Source organism: Rana temporaria, chromosome 1 (genome assembly GCF_905171775.1).
Source record: "Rana temporaria chromosome 1, aRanTem1.1, whole genome shotgun sequence".
NCBI classification, from domain to species: domain Eukaryota; kingdom Metazoa; phylum Chordata; class Amphibia; order Anura; family Ranidae; genus Rana; species Rana temporaria.
Window position 1 is genome coordinate 500,551,524 of NC_053489.1, and position 14,779 is coordinate 500,566,302.

Here is a 14,779-nt window from a genome sequence, read left to right on the forward strand (position 1 = left end):
CCAGTTTGATCCTGGTGTATGAATCATGTAACAATTTTATTTAACCTACCCGCCATTATTTTAGCACCTGCGCAAAGAAGGGAAATAGGTCTCTAATGGATTCTTTCCCTCCTTGTGCAATACTATTATTGTAGCTTCAGTCATTGAGGTAGGCAACTTCCCCTCTTCCATTGCCCAGTTCAATACTTTATAGAGTTCTGGGAGTAACACTTTCCCGTAGTATTTATAGGTTTCTACAGGGAGCCCAGCCAGTCCAGGGGACTTCTGATTAGCCATCTCAGTGACTGCTAATTGTACCTCTTCAAGGGTTGTTGGGGCCTCCATTTGCTCTTTCTCTATCTCCATGAGAGTTGGTAATTCTAAGTTCCAATTCCTCTGCTCCCGCTACACCTTGTGACCTATATAACTTGTCGTAATATTCTCTAAATGTGTCTGTAATCACTGACACCAGTGTGGAAATTTCTCCATTCAATGTGTTAATCGCAGGTACCACGGATGGGGAGGAATTACTAAATGGGCCAACATTCTCCCAACACTTTCCCCCTCCCCAAATGCAACTTGCTTTTGAAATAATCTCTTATTCTCAGATTTTCGGTTAATTTCAACTTTATATTCCTGTTGCTTGTTTACCATATTCTTTGTTTCTCCAGTGTTGGGTTCTCAATATATTCCTTTTCTGTATTCTCTAGTTCCTTCCTAATCTTGTTCTGCCATTCCCTTGATACTTTTTGAATTTTTGCTACCTATTGAATACATAGGCCCCTAAGGAATGCTTTCAATGCATCCCACATCACTCCCAGTGTCACAGTTTCTTCATTGAACTCTATAAACTCTTTTAATTTCGACAGCATCTCCTCGGGTTCCCCCATTAATTCAAACCACAGCGGACTAATTTTCCATTCCCTGACACGACTACTCCCCTCTAGATTTACCATTATTGTCACCAATGAATGATCCGATACCCCTCTGGGTTGGTATCCTATTTCACTTATTATTTGAGATTCTTCCACATTACCCAGGACTAAATCTATCCTGGATAGTGTGGAATAGGAACTAGAGCAACAAGAACTCCTCTGGGTTTCTCGCTCTCCATATATCGAATAACCCTGCTTCCTGTAAGAGCTGATACAACCAACCTGACTGTTTTCTAATATCTGTGACCAGCTTAAAGTGGAACTTACCCATAAAAACTTGATAAACATAATGTTCTTTTGCAAGGAACATACATTCCACATTAATAATTAGTCTACCAAAATGAGTGTGTGCTGTAAATTGTCTCCATAATTGCTCCTGTTCCTTCTTGCTTAAACTGCCATTTTGCTAAAGCCCAGAGCCCCTGAACAGCAGTAAATCTTTGGGCTGTCGGAAGATCGGCCTCTACAAATTCAGTACAGTGTCTAAAAATAAAGAGCAACTGAGCATGTGCAGAGCAGGGTGAGACAGCATACAACTGGATTTTAAACAGTATAGGCACTCATTTTTTTAATGTTTTACATATATGCTATACCTGCATGTAAGCGGGGTGAGGGGTGCGGCAATTCACTGAGGGAGACACACGTAAAGTTCTTTGAACAAGGTAACTTTCATTACCGAGAGGCGGTAGTAGTAACAGTCTTTACAATCAAATGGCAAATGGTTCCTCTCCAGGTATGGAGGCACAGATATGCAGTACAGATACTGTTGTTCTAAGCGATGTGGATTTCTGAGTATCACAGGCACTTCCCACTTAATGGTACATTATATACCCCAGCACACAATGTGTATTGGAAGAGGCTGGAAACACGTTACCCGTAGCAGCTGGGAGTCTTTCATCAGACCAAGGTTACCACTGCAGGACTCCGTAGGACCCCTGAACTATCCCTCACAGGCCGGAACACTCTCCCTGGCTTCTCCTCTCTCTCCCTCACAAGCAGGGTCTCTGTCCCTATCTACATCCACACGTGTTCTGCCTAAAAACTTGCCTGACCTTTATTATTAAAAAGAAACCACCCAAAGATGGTCGCCCAAATCTCTCGAGATCTCGTGCAGCCTATCAGAACACAGGGCTCCTCCAAAATGGTGTTGGAGACACTCTAGAGGCAGAAGTGTTAAACATAAATACATACAAAAACATAACAATTGACTGCAGTATGAACACATATGATTACTTTACCACTTGCTCTTGCAGCACTAGACTGCCCTATCACTGACAGCTGCTTACATGCAAAAGGGGCCAGCCTGAAGCGATTCAGCTGGACTTAATTTTATGACTAGATGTATACTTTATTAAACACAGAAACTATTATTTCGTGCTTACAGGTATATAGTCATTCTCTCTATAAGTGGAAAAATCAATAACTGAATACAGTTGCCATGAATTTCTTACCTTGATCTCGAAGAAACTCTGTTTCTACAGCTGCCATTTTGGACCGTATTTTTAGCTGCAGCAATGCGGACCTGATAAATCAATAAATAATAGAGGTGAGACAAAATTTCATTATTGTAATTATTAATAATGCAGTCATTCAATGAGTTAAATGGCTGGTCATTACATAATTGATGATTTGAAAAATGTTCCAAGATTGATTACAAATAAATAGCTTACAACATGTTTTTTTATATACCGTTAGCAAGGGATGAATACATTAACACCTTGCTTTCTACTTTAAGATTCAGGTTGGCTGTGGCATGCTCTCAGCATTAAAGCAATGTTGATATTAAAAAGGTAATTAACATGTTTTTTAATACTTAGCTGCTCTGTGTAATGGTTTTGCACCGAGTGGCCCCAATCCTCCTCTTCTCAGGTCCCCTGCTGACGCTCCTGGCTCCTCCTCTTCCATAAATGTCCCCATAGCAAGTGGCTTGCTATGGGGTCACTCATGTGCTTGCTCCTAAGCACTGCTCTGTGTGTCCATAAGACACAAAGAACAGGGCAAGGCACTGTACCCTCTCCCTCCCCACTAGCTGTGATTGACAACAGCCGGAGCCAATGGCTCCCGCTGCTGTCTCAGCCAATGTAGAGATTGCATAGAATGCATGAAGGTAATAAACCTTCAGGCTATAGAACCACTTTAAGGTGTAACTGAAGTGATTTTTTTTTTCATTTTTTTTTTTTTTTCATTTCCCTTCATTTACTTCCCCTATGGCAAAACAGGAAGCAAGAGGAAATCTTTCTAAAGTGAGGGAATCCTGGGGTGTCACCAAAACTAGTGTCCCCATTGGAAGATTTCTCCTCTATAACCATTCCGGTGTCAATCCAAACTTTTTTACTTTAATTTTCGATGGTAAGGGTAAACAGGACAAATAGAAAGGGTGAATCACCCTAACAGGGGCACAGACAGCAACAAAAACTGACAGGTGGGGGTGAGCAGTGTAACCCTGTATCAGGGGTCGACAAATCCCGGGCGCCAGGTCGCCATGGTGACTAGAAATAGTGTCCTGGCGACTTGGCTTGGAAGGTGGGCAAAAAACAAAAAAATATTATTTTTTTTGTGAGCTGGTGCCATCTGGTGGTGAGCCGTTGGTATTACACGTTATTACCACCAGATGTGAGCTGGCGCCATCTGGTGGTGGCCGTTGGTATTACAAGTTAAGCATTACAAGTTAAACAGCAATTCTAATGTAATTTTTCACTATTTTCACTGCCATCTTCTTCCCTCTAATTAGAACCCCCCAAACATTATATATATTTTTTATCCTAACACCCTAGAGAATAAAATGGCGATCGTTGCAATACTTTCTGTCACGCCGTATTTGCGCAGCAGTCTTACAATCGCACTTTTTCGGGAAAAAATTACACTTTTTTTAATTAAAAAATAAGACAACAGTAAAGTTATCCCCATTTTTTGTAATATTATGAAAGATAATGTTACGCCAAGTAAATTGATACCCAACATGTCACGCGTCAAAATTGCATCCGCTCGTGGAATGCCGACAAACTTTTACCCTTTAAAATCTCCATAGGTGACGTTTAAAAAAATCTACAGGTTGCATGTTTTGAGTTGCAGAGGAGGTCTAGGGCTAGAATTATTGCTCTCGCTCTACCAATCGCAGCGATACCTCACATGTGTGGTTTGAACACCGTTTACATATGCGGGCACTGCTCACGTATGTGTTCGCTTCTGCGCGCAAGCTCGTCGGGACGGGGTGCGTTTTCTGGCTCCTAACTTTTTAAGCTGGCTCCTAGATTCCAAGCAAATTTGTCAACCCCTGAGGATTACACATACCTCTAGGGCCGCCATACTATCACCATCACTGTATACTGTAAATATGCAGCTCCGTATGATCACCTCCGTATGAACACCTCCGAACAGCTCCCTATGAACACCCACGCAGTAAACCTCTTTAGGCCCCATGCACACGAGAAGCAAATGCAAACTCATCTAAACACAAGTTTTCAAACGCAAAAACCGGCGTTTAAAACGCCCGTTTTTGCCGCGAATTTCGCGGCGTTTTACCGCGTTTGCGTTTATAAGAATTTGGTTAAGAAACATCATAAGACCCTCCCTAAGCTCAAAAAACAATATTATTTAACCATTTCAGCTATTTTGTGAGACCAGAGCAGCTGAGAGAGCAGCAGTGTACGTGTATTTAGCGTGTCACTTGCCACGTCACCTGGCCATGTCACCTGCCACGTCACCTGGCCACATCACCTGCCACATCACCTGCCACGTCACCTGGCCACGTCACCTGCCACAAGTTGTGGATTGTCCACAGGCCACGTCACCTGCCACATCAACTGGCCACGTCACCTGCCAAGTTGTGAATTGTCCACTTGCCACATCACCTGGCCACGCCACCTGCCACAAGTTGTGGATTGTCCACTGGCCACGTCACCTGGCTATGTCACCTGCCACGTCACCTGGCCACGTCACCTGCCACAAGTTGTGGATTGTCCACTGGCCACGCCACCTGCCACGTCAACTGGCCACGTCACCTGCCACAAGTTTGTGGATTGTCCACTGGCCACGTCACCTGCCACATCAACTGGCCACGTCACCTGCCAAGTTGTGAATTGTCCACTTGCCACGTCACCTGGCCACGCCGCCTGCCACAAGTTGTGGATTGTCCACTGGCCACGTCACCTGGCTATGTCACCTGCCACGTCACCTGGCCACGTCACCTGCCACAAGTTGTGGATTGTCCACTGGCCACGTCACCTGCCATGTCACCTGGCCACGTCACCTGCCACAAGTTGTGGATTGTCCACTTGCCATGTCACCTGGCCACGTCACCTGCCACGTCACCTGGCCACGTCACCTGCCACAAGTTGTGGATTGTCCACTGGCCACGTCACCTGCCACATCAACTGGCCACGTCACCTGCCAAGTTGTGAATTGTCCACTTGCCACGTCACCTGGCCACGCCACCTGCCACAAGCTGTGGATTGTCCACTGGCCACGTCACCTGGCCACGTCACCTGGCCACGTCACCTGCCACAAGTTGTGGATTGTCCACTGGCCACGCCACCTGCCACGTCAACTAGCCACGTCACCTGCCACAAGTTGTGGATTGTCCACTGGCCACGTCACCTGGCCACGTCACCTGCCACATCACCTGGCCACGTCACCTGCCTCAAGTTGTGTATTGTCCACTTGCCACGTCATCTGCCATGTCACCTGGCCACCCCACCTGCCACAAGTTGTGGATTGTCCACTGGCCACGTCACCTGCCACGTCACCTGGCCACAAGTTGTGGATTGTCCACTGGCCACGTCGCCTGGCCACGTCACCTGCCACATCACCTGGCCACGTCACCTACCACAAGTTGTGGATTGTCCACTTGCCACGTCACCTGCCTCAAGTTGTGTATTGTCTAATTGCCACGTCATCTGCCATGTCACCTGGCCACCCCACCTGCCACAAGTTGTGGATTGTCCACTGGCCACTTCACCTGGCCACGTCACCTGCCGCAAGTTGTGGATTGTCCACTTGCCATGTCACCTGGCCACGTCACCTGCCACATCACCTGGCCACGTCACCTGCCACAAGTTGTGGATTGTCCACTGGCCACGTCACCTGCCACTTCAACTGGCCACGTCACCTGCCACAAGTTGTGGATTGTCCACTGGCCACGTCACCTGGCCACGTAGCCTGCCACAAGTTGTGGATTGTCCACTGGCCACGTCACCTGGCCACGTCACCTGCCATGTCACCTGGCCACATCACCTGCCACATCACCTGGCCACGTCACCTGCCACAAGTTGTGGATTGTCCACTGGCCACGTCACCTGCCACATCAACTGGCCACGTCACTTGCCAAGTTGTGAATTGTCCACTTGCCACGTCATCTGCCACGTCACCTGGCCACGTCACCTGCTTCAAGTTGTGTATTGTCCACTTGCCACGTCATCTGCCATGTCACCTGGCCACCCCACCTGCCACAAGTTGTGGATTGTCCACTGGCCACGTCACCTGGCCACGTCACCTGCCGCAAGTTGTGGATTGTCCACTTGCCATGTCACCTGGCCACGTCACCTGCCACAAGTTGTGGATTGTCCACTGGCCACGTCACCTGCCACGTCAACTGGCCACGTCACCTGCCACAAGTTGTGGATTGTCCACTGGCCACGTCACCAAGCCACGTCACCTGCCATGTCACCTGGCCACGTTACCTGCCACAAGTTGTGGATTGTCCACTTGCCATGTCACTTGGCTACGTCACCTGCCACGTCACCTGGCCACATCACCTGCCACGTCACCTGGCCACGTCACCTACCACAAGTTGTGGATTGTACACTTGCCACGTCACCTGGCCATGTTACCTGCCACAAGTTGTGGATTGTCCACTGGCCACGTGACCTGGCCACGTCACCTGCCACATCACCTGGCCACGTCACCTACCACAAGTTGTGGGTTGTCCACTTGCCACGTCATCTGGCCATGTCACCTGCCACAAGTTGTGGATTGTCCACTGGCCACGTCACCTGCCACAAGTTGTGGATTGTCCACAATGCAATACAAGCAATTACATTTTTTGTTTTTTTTATGTTTTTTCATCATTTGCCATCATTTTTGAGATTTCTAATGTAAAAAAATAGGTCACCTTTAAAAACGCCTATAGACGAAATCGCGGCAAAACGCCGGTACCGCGTTTTGCCGCGATTTGCGTCTAAAACGCAAAAGCTGCATGCTTCTGAACCCAAAATTTTGGGTTTGGAAAAACGGCCCTAAACCCAACTGCTTTGAAACGCCAACAAACGTGATTGTGTGCATGGAGACATAGGATAACATTAAATGTGTTCAGGGACAGTTGAAAAAAATGCCCAAATGCCTCTGAACTCGAGTTTAGCAGCGTCTCGTGTGCATGGGGCCTTAGGGAATGTCAATACACATATTGCAGAGCAGTGTTCGAAGATTCAGAATCAGATGAGAGCAAACTAGTGGGAGCCCAAAGCCTACACCAGGCCTGGACGAACCTTTCAAAATGTAGAAGCTAGCTGTTCTCACTGACAAAAGTGACTATGTATACAGGTTGCAAACCCCAACCACACCATCACCCTTTCCACACACAAAACCAGCCTTATATATAAACCACCAACAGCAGCCATATATACAGCCCCAACAGCACAGAAACCACATATACATTTCTCTTTGCTCTCCCAGTCAGCAGCCATATTTACAGCTATACCCTACCCCATTCCTGGCTCTAGTGGGCATTTGTTTTATAAATTGTGTTTATTGATTGCTGCTATGCTTTACAGCTCCCGGACACTGCAGTGTTCATTCACACAGCTCCTTCTTTAACAAGGAACATACATTCCACAATAATAATTCTGCTACCAAAATGAGTGTGTGCTGTAAATTGCCTCCAGCATAGAATCTGTATCTTCTTACTGGAGGCGGACATTTTTCTGAAACAGCCCCTGAACAGCAGTAAATCATAAAGCGGAACTAAACCCATTAATTTAACAGTTTAAAAAAACAGTTACATTACGGGAATGCCAACTGTCACATTTGCTTGTGTCCTTAGCCAAACCATCAAATCACTGATGTCATCACATGTGCAGCACCATGGCAGTTGCAGATCAAACAGAAGCAGCTTTCTTGGCTGTAAAGCAGGGGTTTCAAACATGACTCTGCCTCTGGGGTCATGCTTGTAACTGTCAGCCTTGCAATGCCTCATGGGACTTGTAGTTTTGCCACAGCTGGAGGGCCACTAGTTTGAGACCCCTGCTGTAAAGGATAGGAGGTTTTAATTTCGCTTAAAGGCAGATCTGCCTCTACAAATTCCAGAGCCTAAAAATAGAGAGCAACTGAGCCTGTGCAGAGCAGAGTGAAACAGTGTATTACTGGATTTTAAACAGTATAGACCAGTGTTTCTCAACTCCAGTCCTCAAGGGGCCCCCCCAACAGGCCATGTTTTCTGGCTTTCCATTATTTTGCACAGGTGATTTGATCAGTTTCACTGCTTTAGTAATTACCACATCCGTTTCATCTGAGGGAAATCCTGAAAACACGACCTGTTGGGACGCCTTGAGGACTTGAGTTGAAAAACAATGGTATAGACACATATATTGAATGTTTTACCAGAAAAAGGGACCAGCCTGGCATGATCTAGCAGAAATTAAAATGGTTGTAAACCCTTACATATACCCAATGAAATGACTGGCCTCAGGCGATTCACAGAGATGAAACACATCCTCCTAAATAAGTTGTACCTGTCCATCTACACCCGTCTTTCACCTACATCCATTCAAAGTGCAGAATTTACAAAGGATCTTTTAGCTCTGAAAAGCAGGGGACAGAGAGCTGAAGTTACATCAGTAAGGAGAGCTGATTGGAGGGAAGGGACACACCCCCTTTCACACAGCACACAGGAACAGAACTGAGGCTGCTAATCTGCTGGTGCTTCCCACCCCTCACCATTTTTCTTTTGGTGTAAGGAAAACTTGTAAGAAGTGACTTATACAGATAGTAGAGGAAAGAAGCAGCAGACAGAAATTGCACTTAGTGTTCTGAATTGAGGAATAGTGCCCCATCATTGGTATCATAGGGAGGAATAGTGTCCTATTAGTGGTGTTAGTGGGAGAAATGGTGCTTCACTGTCAGTGTCAGATGGCAGCATAGTGTCTTGTATCAGTGCCGGATAAAGGCAAGCAAAGGGCCGCATCCGGCCCTCGGGCCGCAGTTTGGAGTTCACTGCTATAGAGGGATATGCTTTGTTCATTTTTCATGTCTAAAGTTTACAACCACCTACATTTTCGGACTAAAATACCACTTTAATGTTTGAAAACCAAAACAAAACTGAAAGCCAATTGGTTTCTATGCAAAAGCTGCACTAAATGTTGCACTCTCCAGTTTTAGTAAATCAACCCCATAGATTTGCTTTATAAGAAGATGTAATCTACAGTCACTGTGCAGTACTCCAAAGCATGTATCTAATTAAAAGAGAAGTATGGGAATACAGAAAAATAAACATTCATACTCACCTGGGTGGCTGCAGAATTGATCGGATGCTGCAGCTGTGCCCTGCTGGCTCTACACCAAGAACTGAGCAATCAAAGAACACTGATCGCTCAGTTCTCGGGTCTGCTCAGGGCACAAAAGCAGTAACTGTCAGTCACTGACTGCTCTCTGCTCTATCCCTCCAGCACTCATTGGTGCGCCAGCTGTAGAGAGGGTGAGGGCAGCTGGCTTTAATTCTCAGTGACGCGCTGAAAGGCTGAGCCAGCTGCCAGTCAGGCATCTGGATGGATCCCAACATTATTGTTGGGATTCCTGCAGAGGCTAGACCTACTCCCCAATGTCAGCTGACAGCAGACTTTAGCTTTGCTGACTATGGATCGCAGAGAGTCAGAACTTAGCACACTCCTGTGATCCATAGAAGTATGGCCAGAAGAGCTTTGGCCCTATATCTTCTTTATAGCAAACAAAATCAGTCTTTTCTCCTTTACATGCGTAGCTAAAACATTGAAAACACTGTACATTTCAGAATTTGTAGACTGCCCAGTCAGTACTTTTTCAGAGTAATTGAATATATAGTGAATACCTCCTAGTCCCCAAATGTATGCTCTTCACAAGTATGCAGTGCTGGAATTCTAAACAAACTAGTTCCAAGTATTTATGGAAATCAGTTCATCAGATTTATGCATTTATGCTCTTTTTGCCAGAAAAACGATTGCCTGCAAATAGAAGTTGACACAGTCCCCACCTCTACCCCATGACAGAAAAAAAAACTGACATTACCTCTCCATAAACAAACTCATCAGTGAAGAATATATGCAATAAAGTGAGAGCATACACTTACCTCTAAACATGGAAGGTGGGCCTGAGAAGTTTCAGACGATTATATATATTTATTTATCTTCTTTCTCTCTCTCTCATTATAGTGTCTCAATATGTGTGTGAAGATTGAGCGTTTGAACTGCCACCCTCCCCAATCCCCGGCTACACAAATCCACCATGCATCTACCAATGATCCCATGGTTGGAGAATATAAACCCCCCACCTAGCACTATCCTGGCTTCTGGACAGTACTTCACTGTGGAATGTTGGGATGATGGGCATTGTTACTCTCATGTACCCTGAAAGGAGGCTTGGGGTTAGGCTCAGAGGGGCTCCATGAGTTGTAAAGCTGTGTACTAGGGCACTGACACCTTAAAGAGCCTAAATGTATGACATAATGTTTTCCCCATGTAGGACCCTGATATAGTTGCCCTGATTAATTGTTAGGAGATCAATTGACTCCTCTCTACATACTTACTCTATCAGTGGAATTAAAGAGGAAGTAAACCCTGATGGGGTTTACTTCCTCTATGTCTCCCTGCAAAGGTAAAGCATAATGGGCTACTATGCATTACATAGTAGCCCATTATGTGACACTTACCTGCAGGAGAAGCCCGCAATGTCGCTGTCTTCCTCCATGGCAGCGAGAGTCCAAGTTCACCCCTCTTCTTCCGTGGGCTGCGAACTCCGGCTCTGTGACTGGCCAGAGTCACGTGACGTCAACGGCATGACCCCGGCTTGAAACGGCACAGCGTGCCCTTTCAAGAAGGTGCATGCGCAGCAGAAGGCGTCGCTCAGGGAAACTGCAAATCGTGCAAGCACCTACAGGTAAGCCTTAATCTAGGCTTACCTGTAGGTGTAACTTGTCCCCGAGGGCTTACAACCACTTTAAAGCGTATAAATCCAAGAAAAACGGTACAACTTTCCAATCGTTATATATGTTAAGTAACAAATGTGTACCGCGCTATGGTAAAAACATTTTTAAATATCTAATACACAGCTACAACATACCACGTGATATAAATAGTATAAAACATAAAATCAAAAATGTTGCAACCAATGTCTCCATAACGACAAAGGAAAAGTCACCAAATAACATATCAATCAAGTCCAATACATTTTTTTTATTGCATTTAAAGTGTTATTTGGTCACTTTTCCTTTGTTTTTTGGAGACATTAGCACAACATTTTCTGATTTCAATCTTTATATATTATGGCAACCCAATTTGTGTCCTAGGGTGACAACACTCGCCGTATTGTATCTATTGAGGTGCAGTGTTAGCAGCCTTGGGCAGGACTACAGAACACCTTCTCCCTCCTTCGCTATTACATAGGGGGGTGTTCTGTACTTCACAGAGATCTGGCAGAAAATGCCAGTTCATAACAGTCAGATGAGACAGAGAGCACAAGATGTTAAAAGCTCTCAGGATTTCTGGCAGGATCAGCGGGTATTTGCACTTATTGAACAGATATAACAAAACACTTTCAATGTTATTTAAAGGGGTTTTAAAAGGCAGAACGTTTTTTAATTTTTAAATCCTAATGCATTCTATGCATTGAGATAAAAAAAATCGTCTGTGTGCAGCCCCCCTAATACTTACATGAACCCCATCATGATCCAGCGATATTCCTTCGGCTGTCTGGGATTCTCCCTCCTCATAGGCTGCCATTGGCTCGTGCTGCTGTCAATCAAAGTCAGTGAGCCAATGAGGAGAGAGATGGGGCGGGCTGAGCTACAGCTTCATGTTTGTGATCGAACTTGGCAGGAATGAGGAGCCAGGAGTGCAGGCGGGGGACCCGAGAGGAGAAGGATCAGGGCTGCTCTGTGCAAAAACACTGCACAGAGAATGTAAGAATAACTTGTTTGTTATTTTTAAACAAACACAAAAAATAAATCAAGAGACTTTAAAGGGGTTGTAAAGGAAAAAAAATGTTTTTCATATTAGGCATCCTTTACCTGCAGACATTCCTCTTTTCACTTCTTTATTGTTCGTTTTTGCTCAGAAGTTGCTCTATTTCTTCTCTGTTCTGTTCACTTCCTGCTTGTCTGATTTTACTGACCACCGTGAAGGGAGGCTTTACTGCGGTGGTCAGTGACGTCCTCGCCCCCTCCTGGGAACTACATCTGTGCGGCAGGACGCTCTCTACATATTAGAGACTTCAAGGAGGTGTGAATTACAGGACGTGCAGGAAAGCATACTGGGAAATGTAGTTCTTACATGAACGAGCACCGCAAACCAGGAATTGAATGAGAGAACAGAAACTAGAACGCCGGAGGTGATATAGATGAAGGAATTTAATAGGTATTTACTCGTTTTTTAACAGAATCATTACACTATTCTGTCTGTCTACGGCTGGGTTCACACTACGGTTTTCCCGTCCGTCAGCCGCATACGATTTATATGAAAAACCGTATGCGGCTGAAACGGACGGGAACGTATGGAACCGCACATATGTGCGTTTTCCATTGACATTAATGTTAAAGGAAAACGTATGCAGTTGCCATACTGTTTTAAAAACGACCGCAAAACCGTGGTTAAACACGGTTTTGCGCACGTTTAAAAAACGTTTTGCCAGCAAATCGTACGCACCCGGATGCATCTGAGTGCATACGATTTGCAATGCATTGTCTATCTATACGTTTTCCCGTCCGTGCCCGTACGTTTTCAATACTGAAATCGTATGCGGCTGACGGACGGGAAAACCGTAGTGTGAACCCAGCCTAACTTGCAGACATAAAATTTTAGGAAAAAAAAAAAGTTTTCCTTTACAACTCCTTTACTATCACTTTAACAGACCAAAGGGGGGTAAATAGGAGTCGTTCATCGATACAGTTTTAATGCACTTTATAAAAAAGAACCATATAAATATTAGAATACTGTATAAAAAAATGAACACCAATATCAGTGTGACATAATATCTTATATGATAATTTTACATTACTCAGCCCAATGCTATAGGAAACGATGTGGCACGCACATGCTCTGCTACTCACTAAAACTTTTACTGACGTCATCTTTATAGAGCAATTTGTTTAAGAAAAAACATTCTGACACATTTCCCGCTTGACATTTGTAGTCATAGGATGGCTATACTGCTAATTAAATCGAAAACAGCTTATGTTATCCCACACATGTCTTCTCTCACCAAGGCTTTTAAAGAAACAAATGTAACAGCGGAATAAACCTGACCAGCGATCTCTCTAAGGTGTGGATCACACCTATGTGTTATTTTTTGTGCATTTTTCTAAATGGTTTAATAGTTTCATGAGACACGTTCACATGTATGCATTTTTCCAAGTGCTGCAGCGTTTTTGTAAAGGGTCGGGGACTTTTTCGGACACAACACGGTGTGTTTTTGGTTCAGTAGACATGCAGAAGTGCACATAGTCCATTTTTGATGCGTTTAGCATGTTTTAATCTGCCTAACAACTAGGGTTGCACGGATAACACTTTTTTAAGACCAATTACAAGTACCGATACCCCCCCCCCCCCCCCAAGTACTCACCGCTAACTGATACTTTTTTTAATGTCATGTGACAGCCATCTTGGTACACCCCACACTCGCCCACAGTAGGCATGCAGTCAGTCGGTTGCAGTGGACATCTTGTTACACCCACCCAGCCAAGTCTTGAATTTCAGACTTATTTTAGCAGTGAACTGAGCTTATATAGTAAAAAAAACAGTGGCCCAGATTCAGGTACATCGGCGTATCTATGTGCCGGCGTAGCTCATCACATATGCGCTACGCCGATGTAACATTGAGAGGCAAGCTGAGTATTCACAAAGCACTTGCTCCCATATTTACGCCGGCGTAACGTAAATGGGCCGGCGTAAGCCCGCGTAATTCAAAGTAGGCAGGTAGTGGGCGTGATGTATTGAAATTAACCGTGACCCCATGTAAATTAATGGCCGATCGTACGGCGCATGCTCAGAATCACGTCGCATATACTCCCTAAGATACGACGGCTCAATGCGTACAACGTGAACGTAACTTACGCCCAGCCCCATTCATGTACGACTTGCGCAAACGACGTAAAATCCGACGGCTGTTCCGACGTCCATACCCTAACATGACTTACCCCTGCTTTATGAGGGGTAAACTTACGCCAGACATACGCCTTACGTAAACAGCGTAGCTTACTGCGACGGGCGCAAGTACGTTCGTGAATCGGCATATCTAGGTCATTTACATATTCGACGCGTAAATCAACGAAAGCCCCCCTAGCGGCCAGCGTAAATATGCACCCAAGATACGACGGCATAGGAGACTTACGTCGGTCATATTAAGCCAAAATTCAGGTGTATCTTGTTTCCTGAATACGGCGCATTGATACGACGGTGCATCCTAGAACTTACGCGGCGTATCAATAGATACGTCGGCGTAAGCTGTCTGTGAATCCGGGCCAGTATCTTTAAATCCGTGAGACCGTTTTGATGTTGAATTTTAAAAGCAGCGGTGTTCTGACAGATTAGGAAACCTGTCAGATCAGCAGGCTTGCTGCTGCTTTTCAAATTCAACATTCAAATAGTCTCACGGATTTTAAAATACTGTATTTTCCTATATGGACTGGG

The 14,779-nt window shown here is 45.1% G+C and overlaps 1 protein-coding gene across 2 annotated transcripts in view; it reads right to left on the reverse strand.

The window, feature by feature from the left end:
• SCLT1 (sodium channel and clathrin linker 1) overlaps positions 1-14,779 on the reverse strand; it is a 274,496-nt gene that overhangs the window by 247,680 nt on the left and 12,037 nt on the right. For both annotated transcript variants that reach the window (XM_040330836.1, XM_040330841.1), the window contains exon 2: positions 2,366-2,436. In XM_040330836.1, the coding sequence (XP_040186770.1) occupies positions 2,366-2,436 (71 nt within the window). The remainder of the gene's footprint in view (positions 1-2,365; positions 2,437-14,779) is intronic.